The sequence below is a fragment of the Haliotis cracherodii genome, unplaced genomic scaffold (assembly GCF_022045235.1).
Source record: "Haliotis cracherodii isolate W230 unplaced genomic scaffold, xgHalCrac1.p SCAF_6, whole genome shotgun sequence".
Classification (NCBI taxonomy): domain Eukaryota; kingdom Metazoa; phylum Mollusca; class Gastropoda; order Lepetellida; family Haliotidae; genus Haliotis; species Haliotis cracherodii.
The window spans coordinates 2,037,279-2,060,020 of NW_027266319.1; the positions used below are offsets into that span (position 1 = coordinate 2,037,279).

A 22,742-nucleotide genomic window follows, 5' to 3' on the forward strand; every position below is an offset into this window, starting at 1 on the left:
AAAGAGATACATATTTCTGCACAGAGTTGCGTCCCTTTGATCACCTGTCAAACCACACCCTGTCCTTTGTAAACCATGAATACAAATTCATCTGCATGGGTGTACAGCATTGTTTTCCTTGAACATCGCTACGGCAAAGATTTCCTTATCTCCCATGTGTCTGGGATATGACTGATAGAGAGTGTATTGTGAGAATTGAGTTGAATCTTGTTACTATTATACTCTACTCAATACCCCAGATGTCGAAATTGATAATCTGAAGACAGATAGCATGCGCAATTATGTGAACATGTTACTCCATGACAACACACGTCAGATATATAGTACACTACACAACACAACATTACTGTTCTATAAACAACATATAACAACAATACTGTCCAATATCATCTGGCTGTGTCACGTGATCTCTCGTGTTGTGTTGTCCTCATTCAGTGCTGTCATTGTGCGTTCCTTTCACAAATGTACTTGAGAAGTATTTCTATCAGGTCAGACTACTACTGGTGCTAGGTCTACTTGAGAAGTATTTCTATCAGGTCAGACTACTACTGGTGCTAGGTCTACTTGAGAAGTACTTCTATCAGGTCAGACTTCTACTGGTGCTAGGTCTACTTGAGAAGTACTTCTATCAGGTCAGACTACTACTGGTGCTAGGTCTACTTGAGAAGTACTTCTATCAGGTCAGACTTCTACTACTGTTAGGTCGCCCTGTAGTTAACCAATGACATGATGGACTACGTGTGTAAGTGAAGAACTGGATCCGATCTGGACCTACAGCAGGAGTCAACTTTTGAAATATTCAACTGTGTATGGAGATCAAAATTATCTCTGTTGCCATATTCAGCGTGGGCAGAATTTGAATACTTTTACATATCTCCCAGACGTAACATACAGCAGGCCGTCAGCATCAAGACAGACACCACGAGGACATATAAGACCATCCTGTTGTGTGAGGACAGCTCTGACAAATTGTCCCGACTCTGTCAGCTGAATCACCTTGTGGGAGTCATAGCCTACAAGCAGGATATCTCCTGTGCTGGTTGTTGTGATACCTAGAGGATATGACAGAGCTCTGTCTCCTGTGGGAGTGTAGGTGAAAACAGCGTCTCCTTCACTGGTCACACATACAAGGGATTTTCCGTCTCTTTCACTGACTATCAAGTTGTTGTTTCTGGTGACATGGATGAAGTCTGGACTCCCTATCACCCCCGTGTTGATAGACCTCAGTATCCTCCCTGTCATGTCCAGTATGTCCACAGAGTGAGACTGTTTATATGTACCTGTCGCCAGCTGGGAAGGACTCAGAGAGGCTAGAGCGTAGTACTGCTTGCTTGTTTTGATAATTGACAGTAATTCAGGAAATGGGGTAACATTCACTGTAACTATTTCCTTACTGTCTGGAACACTGACAGCAATCTGACTCTCACTTAACTTGGCTATTTGCCAAGGACCATTAGAACACAGGAGCTGATAGTGCAATGATTTGAAGTTTGGTGTGTAATATGTTAGGAGTCTCTTATTATCATAATCTGCAACTACCATCATTTTAGCTGAACTATCACCAGTCAACACTGTGACGTCATACAAGTAAGGATCCTCCCCGTCCCCATCTTCCTTGCAGTCAATGGTGTGATGTAGAACGGGAGAAGACTCGGGATCACTCACTCCATGGACGACTTGAACCTCCCCCAGCTGTAGCTCATTAACTGCTTGACTCAGCTTGTCCAGGTCGTGTGTGAATACAACCCTTCCTGGTGCTGGCCTGTTGTCCGTGTCTCTGTTGTCTGGAGACGTCTCACCCATCGAATCATAGACGGCATACATGTCCATCTCACAGTTGGACGTCACAGCATTGGCTGTGAAATCATACTGCTGCTGGTACATCTGTAGCTCGATCTCCTGGGATTTTATATCTGCTTGTAACTCATGTAATTGTTCATCAGTAGCTTTGTCGATGTCATGAAGGAGTTGCTTCTCTTTTCTTAAAATAGCACGCATCACTGTATCCCGTGTCTTCATGATTTGATCTTTGAAGGTTTGTGAATTACTCTTCACATCTTGAATTGTAGATTTTCTCCGGGTTATGTTATTATTCCTAGCTGCCATGTTGATTCTGAGCCGCTCTATTTTGCTTGTCAGTTGTTCCTTCACAAGAGGGGTCATACTCTCTATTGTATCAACATCCTTACATGCCCTGTGTTTTATACTGCAACATATCGTGCATATTGCCTGCTTGCAGTCTTTACAGAACAACTTCATCTTTTCATCTCTGTGGACTTGACACATGAAGCGACGCTTGACCTTTGTTTTGGTGTGATCAGACAAGTGAGCTACTTCATGGTCACACAACCCTGGCATCATGTTGTGCAACTGGAGACATCCTTCACAGAACACAACATCGCAGACAGAGCACCAAGAAGTGGCTGGAGTTGTCTTTCCTTGTTTCGTACAGACACTGCACACATGTTCCTCCACACCTAAAAAGATACGTGTGCTTAATTTCATTTGTCAAAAAACATGATAACAATCGCACACCATCTAAAGAAATAATAACATATAACACATTAGTTTTGTCATAAACGGCCACGCCCTTACTGGAGAAGAACATATGACACAGGTTGTAATGAAACAATGATGCTGTCTCACAATGTAGGACTTCCTAGTCAATCATGACCTACAGGTAATCATAATCACAAGATCATTATTTGCTGACTAGATTATATACAATAACAGATGCATATTAAAACCCCTCGGGGGTTACAGCGTCTTTATAGATGGGAGACTGAACTGAGAGAGAACTTAACATACACGTTTTCATTTAACATGCTTTGTTACAATGTTGGGCCATGGCACAACCTGTAAGATGTACCTGCAACTAAAGATCAACCCCACAGTTCTGTCAACACACCCCTGTGCTAGCTGTGGCATGTCACAGTGGAGGGCAACTAAAGATCAACCCCACAGTTCTGTCAACACACCCCTGTGCTAGCTGTGGCATGTCACAGTGGAAGGCGACTAAGATGAACCCCACAGTTCTGTCTACACAACCTGTCCTAGCTGTGGCATGTCACAGTGGAGCGGGACTAACATCAACCCCACAGTTCTGTCAACACATCCCTGTGCTAACTGTGGCATGTTTCAGTACAGGGCGACTAAGATCAACCCCACAGTTCTGTCAACACATCCCTGTGCTAACTGTGGCATATCACAGTGGAGGGCGACTAAGATCAACCCCACAGTTCTGTCAACACAACCCGTCCTAGCTGTGGCATGTCACAATGAAGGGCGACTAAGATCAACCCCTCAGTTCTGTCAATACATCCCTGTGCTAGCTGTGGCATGTCACAATGAAGGGCGACTAAGATCAACCCCACAGTTCTGTCAACACAACCTGTCCTAGCTGTGGCATGTCACAGTGGAGCGGGACTAACATCAACCCCACAGTTCTGTCAACACATCCCTGTGCTAACTGTGGCATGTTTCAGTACAGGGCGACTAAGATCAACCCCACAGTTCTGTCAACACATCCCTGTGCTAACTGTGGCATATCACAGTGGAGGGCGACTAAGATCAACCCCACAGTTCTGTCAACACAACCCGTCCTAGCTGTGGCATGTCACAATGAAGGGCGACAAAGATCAACCCCACAGTTCTGTCAACACATCCCTGTGCTAGCTGTGGAAGGTCACAATGAAGGGCGACTAAGATCAACCCCACAGTTCTGTCAACACATCCCTGTGCTAACTGTGGCATGTTTCAGTGGAGGACGACTAAGATCAACCCCACAGTTCTGTCAACACAACCCGTCCTAGCTGTGGCATGTCACAATGAAGGGCGACTAAGATCAACCCCACAGTTTTGTCAACACATCCCTGTGCTAGCTGTGACATGTCACAGTGGAGGGCGACTAAGATCGACCCCACAGTTAACAAAATAAACAATTCTATTAGTGAATGCTCGTCAATGCACACATGTGTGGCTGTTTAAAAACACTTTAAAAAGGTATATTAGTCAGGCAGTACAATACTAAGCTGATTACCCTTTGTGCCGGGTCCAAAGTCGTCCATCAGCTCCTGTATGACGTGGCTTGGTTTCAGCTGACTGACCCACTCCTCTACTGGACTGTCAGGGTTGGTCACATTCGTCTGTTGTCTACATGAGGGACATGGTATGGACTTGGCTTGTACTGCTTCCGGCTGTGTGTTGATGTATTTCAGCAGACAGGACTTGCAGAATGTATGATGACACTGAAGTGTGGCAGGGTCTGTGAACACCTCAGAACAGATGACGCAGGTGAGATGGTTCTCTGTCGGCTTCTTAGCGGTCGCCATGTGAAGCCAAACCGATAGTTTAGTGAAGTATATATGCACATGTTATAGACATAATCATACAACATGTACATGAATGCATCATTCCCAACGTCCCAAGACGTGACATCATTACAAGACAGCGAGACAGGAGTTTAGGTTACAACACGGCGCCCCAGTGCATGTATATCTGTGGAACATCACGACTCTTGTTAATTATGTTTTACGTAAGACGCCCTAAACCTCAAATACCACGCAGTATCATGATACCATTTCACGTTCGCCCCCTAAGTAATCAATATGTTTATTACTTGCCCGTGAAGAGATCATAGGTTTAATAAACATACTGCTGTATTGCTCATTGTGTAATACCAAAACGCGTGCTTATGTACTCTCGGAACACGTTCCACGAAAAATATTGAAAGCTCTCAACATCCCTTGGCTTATTCAACGACATTGCGTGTGGAGATGAAACATCACTGAGAGGAGCTTATGCACACTAGATGAAATTACGTCATCGGTTATTATGACGTGATTGTAAACTTTGAGGTGCAAGGCCCCGTTCCACAAGGCGATCGTACGGTAGCGCAACGACAGTCGTTGGTCTAAGTTAAGTATGTGAGTTGCGATAACCTTAACGCTACGATAATTTTGTGGGGCGGACGCCTGAATTCTAAAGATGGACCGCTGTATGTTTTTAAATTCATACGTTTCAACTTTTGACGTGTTTGAAGTATTATTCTGTTAAACTCAATTGTATTATGCCGATACGGATTGTCCACACACGCGCACACGCACGCACGCACCCACGCACACTCAAATACACACACATCAAACACACAACAGACAAAATCGTACAGGCATATCCTGTCATGGGACATAACTCTGATCAAATCGTGTACATCGCCATAACTGGATATTACATTTAAAGACAATCGGTGCATGAATAAAAAATCTGTCTTATTTAGCTATCACTATATTGTAACCGGGTTTTCTTGGCTTTATCCATTATTTTAAACAGACTACACCAAGACGGCTACGGGGTGTGAGGATTATGTTTATTTATAATCAGGATAGACACCCTTTTGTTGTGATCTATGAATACTCCCAGTGCAGTGCATAGTGAAGGTGGCAATATGGAGTTAGTCAGAGAAAGAAGGTAAAGTTTGAATTTGGCCAATCACAGGGTCGCTTGGGATGTCATTGATCAGTAGAGGGCTGGACAAAGAATGTATTAGAGCTTGGGTTGTGATGGATCACTGAGGGTTGGACTTAGAATGATGGGATAAAAACAAACACACCTCTGTTGAATATAGTTCAACAGAAATAAAACTTGAAATAGTTTTATTTACAAACAAAGCTAAAATACAAATATATACACCTGCTACAATATTTCATCAACAACCAGACCTGTTCCACACGGTGTTAGCGTTGGGCGTCTCAACGTGCGTGGTTCCCGTGCACCCTTTCGAGTTGAGCTGATTGGTTCAACTGTGTCATATGGCCCTGTGACGCAGTGGTAGCATTATGCAGATAGCTGTTTCAATGAATGCTCGTTCCACCCGTGACGAACAGGTCTGATTGTTGATAAAATATGGTGATAGCTAAATAGACAGATTTTTTATTCATGCACCGATTTTCTTAAAATGTAATATCCAGTTATGTATGACTGTTTAATAATCTCTTACCAACTTTGACTGCAGTAGGTCCGATAGTTTTTCAGACATTGTAGTAAACGTCCGTACCTTAAATTACTTTCCAGACTATATAGGTATGTAATCATGGTGGACACCTGCTGGATATCTCAATGTCTAGTCTACTTTCTGTGTTAAAGTCAAACCTCTGCCCTTGCATGTATAGAGTAAAACATAGGCAACACAATCATGAACTGTCACATAATATAAAATCTATACGTGTGTATGTGCAATGGCGTCTAAATATGTGACTTACCTCTATTACAACGTGGAGCTCTCTTCTCTGAAGTCGCCTCTCTTTCTGGTTCCTGGAATAACTACAACCCGCTCGTCGCACCTGGTGTTAGGTAGATCACGTGATCTGGTTTGTGCATGTATGTACTTGTATCACATTAGAAGCAACTTTGTACGACTCTCTTCAGATCTGTACAATCAAGCCAACACTCCAGGATGCAAGAGATTCTATCTCAGTTTGACCATTAGGCATTTATCTGAAATAATGTGTGCAATCTCTTTTGTTATTATAATCAAACGTGAAATTCTACAAGGTGTAGTTTTCGAGAGAATGTATTGTAACACAGGTAGGAGTTGTCCCCCTTAGACCATAATATTGCAAATTGAACTTGGTTGCCGCTCATGACCCTTCGGAGGTTTTTCCGTTTTAGGGCGGTGGGGTATAGTCAAGTGATAAAAGCGTTCGCTCGTCACGTCAAAGATTCCCAACATGGGTATAATGTGTGACGCTTATTTACAGACCGCCGTCATATAGCTGGATTATTGCTGAGTGCGGCGTTATACAACAAACAAACAAAAATCATTTCTGGTGTCCCCCGCCGTGATATTGATGGAATATTACAAAAAGCAGTGTAAAACCATACTCACTCAATATCCGGGTTTTGTTAGAATAGGTGTTCAGAAACCCATGCTCGCGACTAACGGGATCGGGTGGTCAGGCTCGGTGACTTGGTTGATGCATGTCATCGCATCCCAATTGCGTAGATTGGTGCTCATAATGTCAATCACTGGATAAAAGAGATATAAGAGATAAAAGCGTTCGCTCGTCACGTCAAAGATTCCCAACATGGGTATAATGTGTGACGCTTATTTACAGACCGCCGTCATCCTAGATGTAAGTCACCTTGCATAGAAATACCTATGGGGTGATATACTGGTCTATGACAGGAGTACAGAGAAACTAAGAATCATAGGTCGCCATGTTTAAACCGGAAGCAAACAGAACTGCAGATAAAGGAAGAATGAATGTTAGGGAATTATGGGATTGCCACATCTAAACCTAGAGTTGCTAGAGTGTTTGTTGCTATTCCGAAGACTGACAGAAAGATAAGACTTATCCACGATGATAGTTTCCACGGGAAAAGATATGAATTATTACATGGTAAAGTGTGAGTGCTCATACTTGGACTTAAGGGACGGTAAAAAGTGGATCACCAAGGTAGTTTCCTCGCAAAGGTTGATTTCAAGGGTGGTTCAGATCAATACGACTGCACAAAAGTAACCATGATCAGAGTTTTGCTGTACTACCTATACTTGTAGCATAAAAAGCTACCTTTTGCTGCAGCAAAGAGCCCTAAGATATTTCAAACCTTCAGTTCGGCAGTGTGTTGCCTAACGAAAGTGTGGTATAACGTGAGGGTTTATAGCCCACATAAAGACTGATTGTGTACAGTTCAGTGGAAGAATGTGCAGGAGCTCTGGCTAAGTTGATTTCTGTGTTGCAGATGATGTCTTGCGGACTTGAGGGACACTAAAAGTTGATCACCCAGGCAGTTTCCTTGCAAGGGTTGACCTCATGACTGCGTACTGATCTTTATTACTTGCCCGATCCCCCGTTGAAGAGATCATCGGTTTAATAAACATACAGCTGTATCACACATTGTATAAGACCAAAGCGGGTGTTAATGTACTGCAAGAACAAATATTGAAATCTCTCAACATCCCAGGGCTTATTCAACGACAACGAACCAAGTCAGCGAGCCTGACCACCCGATCCCCTTAGTCGCAACCCGGTAAACCCTATTTCAAACACCCAACTAGCTCCTCCCTTTCTGAAAGTATGACCTGTCAATACGTCACTCACGCCCCTTTCCTGTAAAATATGATTTACAACTCCAATACAAATGTCATAAGACAAGTCGTTATGTTGCTTATCACACACTAGTTACACACACGTGTTACAGTAACAAGGTCCGCATGACGCCTTATCCCAGTTGAGTAGATAGATGTTCATGATGTCAATCACTGGACTGTCTGGTCCAGACTCGATTTATTACAAACCACCCTCATATAGCTGGAAAATTATCAGTGCGGCGTTAAACAGCAAACTCAAAACACACATTATTTGTTGGATGTTTTGTTATATCATCAAATCATCATCCTCAACAAAATTATAGTTGTATAATGGATAATGCTATCAAGTCATTTTGCATATGAGTATGTCCGTGTTGTGTTTTCCGTATTACAGCTAAAGAAAGGGCAACACCCTATTTTTGCCACAATATACCAACACCCAAGTCAGACTAAAACATTCCATGTACCCCACTTAGTTCACAGAGTGAAAATATAACTGTTATTAATTCGGACCAAGTACGATATACGGGTATACATTTTCTCCTGAAATGTTTTTATATATCTGTGACGTCACGTGTACGTAGCCTCTTAGTGCTGAGGTAGGTGTGTAGAGACAATGCAGGATTCAGAAGCTGAAGATATTGCACTGCTTTGTTCTTCAAACCAGCTAGGATAATTCGGTGTTTCTGAAGCAATGTTTTACAAGTGACTTGACGAGACGAGAGTTTCCTTGGGTGTAAACAATGATGTACAGAATGTTTGTCTGTGAATGACAGATGTATGTTGCACGAGTCACTCTGTCCACATCCGGTCACATGGTACATTGAGACTTGAATAATACACTGGGGGATGTATACAGAAATATATACATAGAGACTTAGTTGAAACCAAAGGGAAACGGCTTTCTGGTCATTGGTTAGATGTTCATATGTATTAGCCATGTGTGGGCTAGTGTTTAAATCTAACTTTGGTTAGACATTTTGCATTTTTAAACTTGGTACAGAAGATTGGTTGACCCATGATACTGCCAGTGTTAGTTGGTACAAAATCTACATACAGTTAACTACGTTTATAACGAACACGCTTATAGCAAACCGGCGGATATAACGAACTGTTTTTTTGGTCCCGTACAGTTGCTGTATATATGCTGTATATAAGCTAATAACGAACTACTGTTATAACGAACTAAAACTGGTGGTCCCTTTGGGTTCGTTATAACCGTAGTTTACTGTACAAGAAACAGTGCAGGTGTTGATCAAAGTGGCATTACATACTTGAGGCCTATGTACATATCCAATCTGCCATGTGGCTACTTCAATAAGTGCAGCACTAAAGGAGTCCAGGACATCGGGGAAGTTTTGAAGTTGTTTGAAGTTGAAAGAAGAACACAGGATACTTTTTATGGATAACATTATTCTTTGTGACGACGTTTCAGAGCTACTTCTTGTCACTTCATCAGGTGAATGCTGAGTAACTACATGGAGTTAATATATATACATGACAATACGTTTACACAAGGTGGGATAAATGTACACAAATAACAACATAATGACGACGCCAATGATGTTTACAGGAGAGAAGCCAATTACAGTGAAGGTCTAGTGATTGGCCTGGACGTAACAAGAAGGAGCCGACAATGGTAACACTAACAGTGTGGCAATCAAGATGAACATTTGTAGTTGATGATGTCACAAATGGACTTCTTGACTCATACCTTTCATAGGTACCATTATCAAGGATAATTTAAGTTTGTATTTTACAGAAGAGCTGATTCATCATTTGTCTGTTTCATAGAATTGAATTCGTTTTAGGACAACATCTAAATATTCATGTTGCAAGTTGACATTTTCTTGTCAGTGTGGTTAAAATGTCCATTTTCACAAGAGCAGGCGAATCAACTTGGAACTGCATGGAACAAAACCCACCTTGTTTCACTTTGAGTTGCCTCGTGGCGTAGTACGTACGAAACGGGATAGCACAATACCTCCTGTGGTCCACACAAGGTCGGGAGTCTGAACCTGTTTAATGGCTACAGTAATGTAGGCCCCTCACTCACTCACTCACTAATGGCTACAGTGCCGTAGGCCCCTCACTGACTATCTCACTCACCATGGGCTACAGTAATGTAGGCCCCTCACTGACTAACTCACTCACTAAGGGCTACAGTAATGTAGGCCCCTCACTCACTCACTCACTCACTAATGGCTACAGTACCGTAGGCCCCTCACTGACTATCTCACTCACCATGGGCTACAGTAATGTAGCCCCCCTCACTCACTCACTAATGTCTTCAGTAATGTAGGCCCCCTCACTCACTCACTCACTCACTCGTTCATTCACTATGGCTACAGTAATGTTGACCCCTCAACCACACAACCACTCACTAACTAATGGCTACAGTAATATAGGCCCCTCACTCACTCACTCACTCACTCACTAATGGCTACAGTAATATAGGCCCCTCACTCACTCGTTCACTCACTCACTAATGGCTACAGTAATATAGGCCCCTCACTCACTCGTTCACTCACTAATGGCTACAATAATGTAGCCCCCCTCACTTACTCACTAATGGCTACAGTAATGTAGGCCCCTCCCTCACTCACTCACTCACTCACTCACTAAGGGCTTCAGTAATATAGGCCCCCTCACTCACTCACTCACTAATGGGTACAGTAATGTAGCCCCCCCTCATTCACTCACTCACTCACTAATGGGTAAAGTAATGTTGGCCCTTCACTCACTCACTCACTCACTAATGGGTAAAGTAATGTAGCCCCCCCTCACTCACTCACTCACTCACTCAGTCACTAATGGGTAATGTAATGTAGGCCCTTCACTCACTCACTAATGGGTAAAGTAATGTAGGCCCCCACTCACTCACTAATGGCTACAGTAATGTAGCCCCCCCCCCCCCCCCCCCTCACTCACTCACTCACTCACTAATGGGTAATGTAATGTAGGCCCTTCACTCACTCACTAAAGTCTCACTCACTCACTCACTAATGACTACAGTAATGTAAACAACTCACTCACACAAACATCGACCACTCCTGAATCATGCATATCTACTTTTCTTCGGACACATCATAGGATGTTTTTGGATTGACAGGGTTGACTTTGATGAAATCAAACAAGCAACTAAATAGATGGCGACTTTTTAAAGTATACTTTGATGAAGATATAAGCAAAATGGTGGATACAGATGCTGTCACAGTTGGGTAAAGATCCATACAGTTGCTTGTTAATATCATACAACTCATTACCCAGGAAGGACAAAGTGCCATGCATAATAAGGCAACTTGGCGACCTCTGACTTTGTCATATCGATGCCGGTGTCGTAGACTGGAAAGTGGCATGGTATGAGGGCTATTTGTTGGTACACTGAATGAGAAAAACATGAAAATACCTTAGAGCTTTGATAAAAACATCTGTGTTTTTATTGATACATTCTGTTTTAAACACTGAACTATTCTTGTCTCCAGAAAAGTAAAGTAGTTTCATTAATAAAAATGATATACGGATATAGATCAAGGCAAATTATCCAATCAATTAAATTAGCCACAGAAGTGATACAAGTATCTCTATCAATTAACCTATCGCCACCTGTCAATCTAACAACAAAATAATTTCCAACTTCTACCCTTGAAAATGTTTTACTTTGCATTAGACTATTATATACAGATCTCAACACGTTTAGCAATTAAAATGTATCACGAACTATTGGAATACACAATGATGGATGAAATATGTCACTCATTCATAGTGTGAAAAACATTATTATCTCCATACCTATCACATGTCATGTTATTAGAAATATAAAGATTAAAGGACAAAATTTAAGTTGATGACATACTCTTGCTTGCATTTTGTTATGTGTGCTGTTAACTCCGCTCTTGTGACAGGTTCAATGCTACTGGCTCACACTTGTTTCTGACAAAATGCAAAATCGTCAGCTGATATTATGACGTCTTTGAGAGGCATTTAGAAGTTGGGGTACGAAGTAATATAGAAGATGTCCATCCATCCTTACTTAGCTGATATCCTAGTTTCCTGCATTTGCAATAAAGGCAAATTGATTATATACTAGTATATGTAAAGACTATATAAACATGTATGCATAATCATTTAGTAGTAATGCCACGTATTAACGTGATTAACGAAGGTGAGAGAGTTCAAGCAGTAACTGTTTGCCAGAATAAACAACGTTTACACTTTACACATGGGATTTCTGTTCCAGACAGGATATGTTTTCGGTCATTGCTATAGAACACCAAACTTTGTTTGAAAGTAGCAGCCAAAAATGATACTTTTTAAGACGCATTTTATTCAGAAGATCAAACATGTCCAGTGAGCAAATAATTGCTTTTGTAAAACCTCAGGACAAATTGTAGACTTATGAATATTCCCAGGCTCCGGAAGAGCATATTAAGAGCATAAAGAGATACATATTTCTGCACAGAGTTGTGTCCCTTTGATCACCTGTCAAACCACACCCTGTCCTTTGTAAACCATGAATACAAATTCACCTGCATGGGTGCACAGCAGTGTTTTCCTTGAACATCGCTACGGCAAAGATTTCCTTATCTCCCATGTGTCTGGGATATGACTGATAGAGAGTGTATTGTGAGAATTGAGTTGAATCTTGTTACTATCATACTCAACTCAATACCACAGATTGTGGAAATAACAGATACAGATTAGTACATTTACAGAACTCAACCAGTTCTCACAGCATCCACACATTATTATATCCGCTGTAGATCACTGAACGCTGGTGGTATTTTATAAGAGTTAAACGCCCCTTTAAAACATTAGGAGATGGGTTGTCGAACTGATAATCTGAAGACAAATAGCATGCGCAATTATGTGAACATGTTACTCTATGACAACACACGTCAGATATATATTACACTACACAACACAACATTACTGTTCTATGAACAACATATAACAACAATACTGTCCAATATCATCTGGCTGTGTCACGTGATCTCTCGTGTTGTGTTGTCCTCATTCAGTGCTGTCCTTCTGCGTCCTTTCACAAATGTACTTGAAAAGTACTTCTATCAGGTCAGACTACTACTGGTGCTAGGTCTACTTGAGAAGTATTTCTATCAGGTCAGACTACTACTGGTGCTAGATCTACTTGAAAAGTACTTCTATCAGGTCAGACTACTACTGGTGCTAGGTCTACTTGAAAAGTACTTCTATCAGGTCAGACTACTACTGGTGCTAGGTCTACTTGAAAAGTACTTCTATCAGGTCAGACTACTACTGGTGCTAGATCTACTTGAAAAGTACTTCTATCAGGTCAGACTACTACTGGTGCTAGGTCTACTTGAGAAGTATTTCTATCAGGTCAGACTACTACTGGTGCTAGGTCTACTTGAAAAGTACTTCTATCAGGTCAGACTTCTACTGGTGCTAGGTCTACTTGAAAAGTACTTCTATTAGGTCAGACTACTACTGGTGCTAGGCATACTTGAAAAGTACTTCTATCAGGTCAGACTACTACTGGTGCTAGATCTACTTGAAAAGTACTTCTATCAGGTCAGACTACTACTGGTGCTAGGTCTACTTGAGAAGTATTTCTATCAGGTCAGACTACTACTGGTGCTAGGTCTACTTGAAAAGTACCTCTATCAGGTCAGACTTCTACTGGTGCTAGGTCCACTTGAAAAGTACTTCTATTAGGTCAGACTTCTACTGGTGCTAGGTCTACTTGAAAAGTACTTCTATCAGGTCAGACTACTACTGGTGCTAGGTCTACTTGAAAAGTACTTCTATCAGGTCAGACTTCTACTGGTGCTAGGTCTACTTGAAAAGTACTTCTATTAGGTCAGACTTCTACTGGTGCTAGGTCTACTTGAAAAGTACTTCTATCAGGTCAGACTTCTACTGGTGCTAGGTCTACTTGAAAAGTACTTCTATCAGGTCAGACTACTACTGGTGCTAGGTCTACTTGAAAAGTACTTCAATCAGGTCAGACTACTACTGGTCCTAGGTCTACTTGAGAAGTACTTCTATCAGGTCAGACTTCTACTGGTGCTAGGTCTACTTGAGAAGTACTTCTATCAGGTCAGACTTCTACTGGTGCTAGGTCTACTTGAGAAGTACTTCTATCAGGTAAGACTACTACTGGTGCTAGGTCTACTTGAAAAGTACTTCTATCAGGTCAGACTTCTACTGGTGCTAGGTCTACTTGAAAAGTACTTCAATCAGGTCAGACTACTACTGGTCCTAGGTCTACTTGAGAAGTACTTCTATCAGGTCAGACTTCTACTGGTGCTAGGTCTACTTGAAAAGTACTTCTATCAGGTCAGACTACTACTGGTGCTAGGTCTACTTGAAAAGTACTTCAATCAGGTCAGACTACTACTGGTCCTAGGTCTACTTGAGAAGTACTTCTATCAGGTCAGACTTCTACTGGTGCTAGGTCTACTTGAGAAGTACTTCTATCAGGTCAGACTTCTACTGGTGCTAGGTCTACTTGAGAAGTACTTCTATCAGGTAAGACTACTACTGGTGCTAGGTCTACTTGAAAAGTACTTCTATCAGGTCAGACTACTACTGGTGCTAGATCTACTTGAAAAGTACTTCTATCAGGTCAGACTACTACTGGTGCTAGGTCTACTTGAGAAGTATTTCTATCAGGTCAGACTACTACTGGTGCTAGGTCTACTTGAAAAGTACTTCTATCAGGTCAGACTTCTACTGGTGCTAGGTCTACTTGAAAAGTACTTCTATTAGGTCAGACTACTACTGGTGCTAGGCATACTTGAAAAGTACTTCTATCAGGTCAGACTACTACTGGTGCTAGATCTACTTGAAAAGTACTTCTATCAGGTCAGACTACTACTGGTGCTAGGTCTACTTGAGAAGTATTTCTATCAGGTCAGACTACTACTGGTGCTAGGTCTACTTGAAAAGTACCTCTATCAGGTCAGACTTCTACTGGTGCTAGGTCCACTTGAAAAGTACTTCTATTAGGTCAGACTTCTACTGGTGCTAGGTCTACTTGAAAAGTACTTCTATCAGGTCAGACTACTACTGGTGCTAGGTCTACTTGAAAAGTACTTCTATCAGGTCAGACTTCTACTGGTGCTAGGTCTACTTGAAAAGTACTTCTATTAGGTCAGACTTCTACTGGTGCTAGGTCTACTTGAAAAGTACTTCTATCAGGTCAGACTTCTACTGGTGCTAGGTCTACTTGAAAAGTACTTCTATCAGGTCAGACTACTACTGGTGCTAGGTCTACTTGAAAAGTACTTCAATCAGGTCAGACTACTACTGGTCCTAGGTCTACTTGAGAAGTACTTCTATCAGGTCAGACTTCTACTGGTGCTAGGTCTACTTGAGAAGTACTTCTATCAGGTCAGACTTCTACTGGTGCTAGGTCTACTTGAGAAGTACTTCTATCAGGTAAGACTACTACTGGTGCTAGGTCTACTTGAAAAGTACTTCTATCAGGTCAGACTTCTACTGGTGCTAGGTCTACTTGAAAAGTACTTCAATCAGGTCAGACTACTACTGGTCCTAGGTCTACTTGAGAAGTACTTCTATCAGGTCAGACTTCTACTGGTGCTAGGTCTACTTGAAAAGTACTTCTATCAGGTCAGACTACTACTGGTGCTAGGTCTACTTGAAAAGTACTTCAATCAGGTCAGACTACTACTGGTCCTAGGTCTACTTGAGAAGTACTTCTATCAGGTCAGACTTCTACTGGTGCTAGGTCTACTTGAGAAGTACTTCTATCAGGTCAGACTTCTACTGGTGCTAGGTCTACTTGAGAAGTACTTCTATCAGGTAAGACTACTACTGGTGCTAGGTCTACTTGAAAAGTACTTCTATCAGGTCAGACTTCTACTGGTGCTAGGTCTACTTGAAAAGTACTTCTATCAGGTCAGACTACTACTGGTGCTAGGTCTACTTGAAAAGTACTTCAATCAGGTCAGACTTCTACTGGTGCTAGGTCTACTTGAGAAGTACTTCTATCAGGTCAGACTTCTACTACTGTTTGGTCGCCCTGTAGTTAACCAATGACATGATGGACTACGTGTGTAAGTGAAGAACTGGATCCGATCTGGACCTACAGCAGGAGTCAACTTTTGAAACATTCAACTGTGTATGGAGATCAAAATTATCTCTGTTGCCATATTCAGCGTGGGCAGAATTTGAATACTTTTACATATCTCCCAGACGTAACATACAGCAGGCCGTCAGCATCAAGACAGACACCACGAGGACATATAAGACCATCCTGTTGTGTGAGGACAGCTCTGACAAACTGTCCCGACTCTGTCAGCTGAATCACCTTGTGGGAGTCATAGCCTACAAGCAGGATATCTCCTGTGCTGGTTGTTGTGATACCTAGAGGATATGACAGAGCTCTGTCTCCTGTGGGAGTGTAGGTGAAAACAGCGTCTCCTTCACTGGTCACACATACAAGGGATTTTCCGTCTCTTTCACTGACTATCAAGTTGTTGTTTCTGGTGACATGGATGAAGTCTGGACTCCCTATCACCCCCGTGTTGATAGACCTAAGTATCCTCCCTGTCATGTCCAGTATGTCCACAGAGTGAGACTGTTTATATGTACCTGTCGCCAGCTGGGAAGGACTCAGAGAGGCTAGAGCGTAGTACTGCTTGCTTGTTTTGATAATTGACAGTAATTCAGGAAATGGGGTAACATTCACTGTAACTATTTCCTTACTGTCTGGAACACTGACAGCAATCTGACTCTCACTTAACTTGGCTATTTGCCAAGGACCATTAGAACACTTGAGCTGATAGTGAAATGATTTGAAGTTTGGTGTGTAATATGTTAGGAGTCTCTTGTTATCATAATCTGCAACTACCATCATTTTAGCTGAACTATCACCAGTCAACACTGTGACGTCATACAAGTAAGGATCCTCCCCGTCCACATCTTCCTTGCAGTCAATGGTGTGATGTAGAACAGGAAAAGACCCAGGGTGACTCACTCCATGGACGACTTGAACCTCCCCCAGCTGTAGCTCATCAACTGCTTGACTCAGCTTGTCCAGGTCGTGTGTCAATACAACCCTTCCTGCTGCTGGTCTGTTGTCCGTGTCTCTGTTTTCTGTAAAAGTCTCACCCATCGACTCATAGACGGCATACATGTCCATCTCACAGTTGGACGTCACAGCATTGGCTGTGAAATCATACTGCTGCTGGTACATCTGTAGATCGATCTCCTGGGATTGAATATCTGCTTGTAACTCATGTAATTGTTCATCAGTAGCTTTGTCGATGTCATGAAGGAGTTGCTTCTCTTTTCTTATAATAGCACGCATCACTGTATCCCGTGTCTTCATGACTTGATCTTTGAAGGTTTGTGAATTACTCTTCACATCTTGAATTGTAGATTTTCTCCGGGTTATGTTATTATTCCTAGCTGCCATGTTGATTCTGAGCCGCTCTATTTTGCTTGTCAGTTGTTCCTTCACAAGAGGGGTCATACTCTCAATTGTATCAACATCCTTACATGCCCGGTGTTTTATACTGCAACATATCGTGCATATTGCCTGCTTGCAGTCCTTACAGAACAACTCTGTCGGTTTGTCTCTGTGGACTTGACACATGAAGCGATGCTTGACCTTTGTCTTGGTGTGATCAGACAAGTGAGCTACTTCATGGTCACACAACCCTGGCATCACGTTGTGCAACTGGAGACATCCTTCACAGTACACAACATCGCAGACAGAGCACCAAGAAGTGGCGGGAGTTGTCTTTCCTTGTTTTGTACAAACGCTGCACACATGTTCCTCCACAGCTGAAAAGGCAAATGTTCTTGATTTCATTGGTCATAAAACATGATAAGAATCGGACACTATCTAAAGAAATAATAACATATAACACATTAGTTTTGTCATAAACGGCCACGCCCTTTCTGGAGATGACCATATCATATGACACAGGTTGTAATGAAACAATGATGCTGTCTCACAATGTAGCACTTCCTAGTCAATCATGACCTACAGGTAATCATAATCACAAGATCATTATTTGCTGACTAGATTATATACAATAACAGATGCATATTAAAACCCCTCGGGGGTTACAGCGTCTTTATAGATGGGAGACTGAACTGAGAGAGAACTTAACATACACGTTTTCATTTAACATGCTTTGTTACAATGTTGGGCCATGGCACAACCTGTAAGATGTACCTGCAACTAAAGATCAACCCCACAGTTCTGTCAACACACCCCTGTGCTAGCTGTGGCATGTCACAGTGGAGGGCAACTAAAGATCAACCCCACAGTTCTGTCAACACACCCCTGTGCTAGCTGCGGCATGTCACAGTGGAAGGCGACTAAGATCAACCCCACAGTTCTGTCTACACATCCCTGTGCTAGCTGCGGCATGTCACTGGGGGGAGGGGGGGGGGGGGGGGGCATCACAGATCAACCCCAAAGCTCTGTCAACACAACCCGACCTAGCTGTGGCATGTCACAGTGGGGGGCGACTAAGATCAACCCCACAGTTCAGTCAACACATCCCTGTGCTAGCTGTGGCATGTCACAGTGGAAGGCGACTAAGATCAACCCCACAATTCTGTCAACACATCCCTGTGCTAACTGTGGCATGTTTCAGTGGAGGACGACTAAGACCAACCCCACAGTTCTGTCAACACATCCCTGTGCTAGCTGTGGAAGGTCACAGTGGAGGGCGACTAAGATCAACCCCACAGTTCTGTCAACACAACCCGTCCTAGCTGTGGCATGTCACAATGAAGGGCGACTAAGATCAACCCCACAGTTCTTTCAACACATCCCTGTGCTAGCTGTGGAAGGTCACAATGAAGGGCGACTAAGATCAACCCCACAGTTCTGTCAACACATCCCTGTGCAAGCTGTGGAAGGTCACAATAAAGGGCGACTAAGATCAACCCCACAGTTCTGTCAACACATCCCTGTGCTAGCTGTGGCATGTTTCAGTGGAGGGCTACTAAGATCAACCCCACAGTTCTGTCAACACAACCTGTCCTAGCTGTGGCATGTCACAGTGGAGCGGGACTAACATCAACCCCACAGTTATGTCAACACATCCCTGTGCTAACTGTGGCATGTCGCAGTACAGGGCGACTAAGATCAACCCCACAGTTCTGTCAACACATCCCTGTGCTAACTGTGGCATGTCACAGTGGAGGGCGTCTAAGATCAACCCCACAGTTCTGTCAACACAACCCGTCCTAGCTGTGGCATGTCACAATGAAGGGCGACTAAGATCAACCCCACAGTTCTGTCAACACATCCCTGTGCTAGCTGTGGCATGTCACAATGAAGGGCGACTAAGATCAACCCCACAGTTCTGTCAATACATCCCTGTGCTAGCTGTGGCATGTCACAATGAAGGGCGACTAAGATCAACCCCACAGTTCTGTCAACACAATCCGTCCTAGCTGTGGCATGTCACAATGAAGGGCGACTAAGATCAACCCCACAGTTCTGTCAACACAACCTGTCCTAGCTGTGGCATGTCACAGTGGAGCGGGACTAACATCAACCCCACAGTTCTGTCAACACATCCCTGTGCTAACTGTGGCATGTCGCAGTACAGGGCGACTAAGATCAACCCCACAGTTCTGTCAACACATCCCTGTGCTAACTGTGGCATGTCACAGTGGAGGGCGTCTAAGATCAACCCCACAGTTCTGTCAACACAACCCGTCCTAGCTGTGGCATGTCACAATGAAGGGCGACTAAGATCAACCCCACAGTTCTGTCAACACATCCCTGTGCTAGCTGTGGCATGTCACAATGAAGGGCGACTAAGATCAACCCCACAGTTCTGTCAATACATCCCTGTGCTAGCTGTGGCATGTCACAATGAAGGGCGACTAAGATCAACCCCACAGTTCTGTCAACACAATCCGTCCTAGCTGTGGCATGTCACAATGAAGGGCGACTAAGATCAACCCCACAGTTCTGTCAACACAACCTGTCCTAGCTGTGGCATGTCACAGTGGAGCGGGACTAACATCAACCCCACAGTTCTGTCAACACATCCCTGTGCTAACTGTGGCATGTCGCAGTACAGGGCGACTAAGATCAACCCCACAGTTCTGTCAACACATCCCTGTGCTAACTGTGGCATGTCACAGTGGAGGGCGACTAAGATCAACCCCACAGTTCTGTCAACACAACCTGTCCTAGCTGTGGCATGTCACAGTGGAGCGGGACTAACATCAACCCCACAGTTCTGTCAACACATCCCTGTGCTAACTGTGGCATGTCGCAGTACAGGGCGACTAAGATCAACCCCACAGTTCTGTCAACACATCCCTGTGCTAACTGTGGCATGTCACAGTGGAGGGCGACTAAGATCAACCCCACAGTTCAGTCAACACAACCTGTCCTAGCTGTGGCATGTCACAATGAAGGGCGACTAAGATCAACCCCACAGTTCTGTCAACACATCCCTGTGCTAGCTGTGGCATGTCACAGTGGAGGGCGTCTAAGATCAACCCCACAGTTCTGTCAACATATCCCTGTGCTAGCTGTGGCATGTCACAATGGAGGGCGTCTAAGATCAACCCCACAGTTCTGTCAACACATCCCTGTGCTAGCTGTGGCATGTTACACTGGAGGGCGACTAAGATCAACCCAACACTTCTGTCAAAATATCCCTGTGCTAGCTGTGGCATGTCACAGTGGAGGGCGACAAAGATCAACCCCACACTTCTGTCAACATATCCCTGTGCTGGCTGTGGCATGTCACAGTGGAGGGCGTCTAAGATCAACCCCACTGTTCTGTCAACACATCCTGTCCTAGCTGTGGCATGTCACAGTGGAGGGCGACATAGATCAACCTCACAGTTCTGTTAACACAACCCGTCTTAGCTGTGACATATATTGCAACCCCCAATCAGGATAAGCAGTCACAAATTGTGACATTTATATGCTAGCATGTCATACAGCTTGTATTAATAACTGACAATAATATAACAAAAAGGAATGACGACGTGGTAGGGGTAGGACATAAAATTCATGTCGATTTCATAACATTATGGTAATAGGTATTTGAGTTCACCGGAAGCTCTTTGACGCAAACAGAATGTAATTTATTTGCCTTTGCAGGAAAGAAATATTTATCCTGCATCAAAATCGATTAACATGAAGTCAAAATCAACAATTCTATTAGTGAATGCTCGTCAATGCACACATGTGTGGCTGTTTAAAAACACTTTAAAAAGGTATATTAGTCAGGCAGTACAATACTAAGCTGATTACCCTTTGTGCCGGGTCCAAAGTCGTCCATCAGCCCCTGTATGACGTGGCTTGGTTTCAGCTGACTGACCCACTCCTCTACTGGACTGTCAGGGTTGGTCACATTCGTCTGTTGTCTACAGGAGGGACATGGTATGGACTTGGCTTGTACTGCTTCCGGCTGTGTGCTGGTGTATTTCAGCAGACAGGACTTACAGAATGTATGATGACACTGAAGTGTGGCTGGGTCTGTGAACACCTCTGTACAGATGACACAGGTGAGGTGGTTCTCTGTCGGCTTCTTAGCGGTCGCCATGTGAAGCCAAACCGATAGTTTAGTGAAGTATATATGCACATGTTATAGACAGAATCATACAACATGTACATGAATGCATCATCCCCAACGTCCCAAGACGTGACATCATTACAAGACAGCGAGACAGGAGTTTAGGTTACAACTCGGCGCCCCATTGCATGTATATCTGTGGAACATCACGACTCTTGTTAATTATGTTTTACGTAAGTCGCCCTAAACCTCAAATACCACGCAGTATCATGATACCATTTCACGTTCGCCCCCTAAGTAATCAATATGTTTATTACTTGCCCGTGAAGAGATCATAGGTTTAATAAACATACTGCTGTATTGCACATTGTGTAATACCAAAACGCGTGCTTATGTACTCTCGGAACACGTTTCACGAAAAATATTGAAAGCTGTCCACATCCCTTGGCTTATTCAACGACATTGCGTGTGGAGATGAAACATCACTTAGAGGAGCTTATGCACACTCGATGAAATTACGTCATCGGTTATTGTGACGTGATTGTAAACTTTGAGGTGCAAGGCCCCGTTCCACAAGGCGATCGTACTGTAGCGCAACGACAGTCGTTGGTCTAAGTTAAGTATGTGAGTTGCGATAACCTTAACGCTACGATAATTTTGTGGAACGGACGCCTGAATTCTAAAGATGGACCGTTGTATGGTTTTAAATTCATACGTTTCAACTTTTGACGTGTTTGAAGTATTATTCTGTTAAACTCAATTGTATTATGCCGTGGATCGTGTAAGTGTCATCCCATTCACACTCGACAGTATAATTCTAAAAACGTTATAAATGGCAAGTAATAAATAAAATACTAAATTCGCCCCGTGTAAAACCAATTTTATGAAACTCGTGAATAGTTGTGGTGTCTGACTCGCTTTCCCTCGTCAGATACCACAACTATTCACGAGTTTCATAAAATTGGTATTACATGGGAGCTGTTTAATATTCTATATACTTTTCATGAAGTGGAGTGACTGTTTTCATGACCGGATACGGATTGTCCACACACACGCACACGCACGCACCCACGCACACTCAAATACACACACATCAAACACACAACAGACAAAATCGTACAGGCATATCC

At 43.1% G+C, this 22,742-nt stretch overlaps 2 protein-coding genes across 2 annotated transcripts; both read right to left on the reverse strand.

Annotated features, from left to right (window-relative positions):
- Positions 1–840: 840 nt before the first annotated feature.
- On the reverse strand, positions 841–4,333 carry LOC139445581 (tripartite motif-containing protein 2-like). The gene is made up of 2 exons (XM_071226738.1): positions 4,040–4,333; positions 841–2,477 (listed from the first exon to the last, which is right to left on the reverse strand). The coding sequence occupies exons 1-2, from the start codon at positions 4,329–4,331 to the stop codon at positions 841–843; spliced, it is 1,929 nt and encodes a 642-aa protein (XP_071082839.1). The 5' UTR covers positions 4,332–4,333.
- An 11,917-nt stretch (positions 4,334–16,250) lies between these two features.
- Positions 16,251–21,644, reverse strand: LOC139445536 (tripartite motif-containing protein 2-like). Its single transcript, XM_071226678.1, has 2 exons — positions 21,351–21,644; positions 16,251–17,887 (listed from the first exon to the last, which is right to left on the reverse strand). The coding sequence occupies exons 1-2, from the start codon at positions 21,640–21,642 to the stop codon at positions 16,251–16,253; spliced, it is 1,929 nt and encodes a 642-aa protein (XP_071082779.1). The 5' UTR covers positions 21,643–21,644.
- Positions 21,645–22,742: the final 1,098 nt, after the last annotated feature.

What these genes read in the sequence shown, in the direction of transcription:
- LOC139445581 (XM_071226738.1), bottom strand. Translation starts at nt 4,331, where the DNA reads ATGGCGACCGCTAAGAAGCCGACAGAGAACCATCTCACCTGCGTCATC. An exon ending in CTTTGGACCCGGCACAAAGG is followed by an intron (nt 2,478 to 4,039) that starts GTAATCAGCTTA and finishes GTATCTTTTTAG; the next exon opens with GTGTGGAGGAACATGTGTGC.
- LOC139445536 (XM_071226678.1), bottom strand. Translation starts at nt 21,642, where the DNA reads ATGGCGACCGCTAAGAAGCCGACAGAGAACCACCTCACCTGTGTCATC. An exon ending in CTTTGGACCCGGCACAAAGG is followed by an intron (nt 17,888 to 21,350) that starts GTAATCAGCTTA and finishes TTGCCTTTTCAG; the next exon opens with CTGTGGAGGAACATGTGTGC.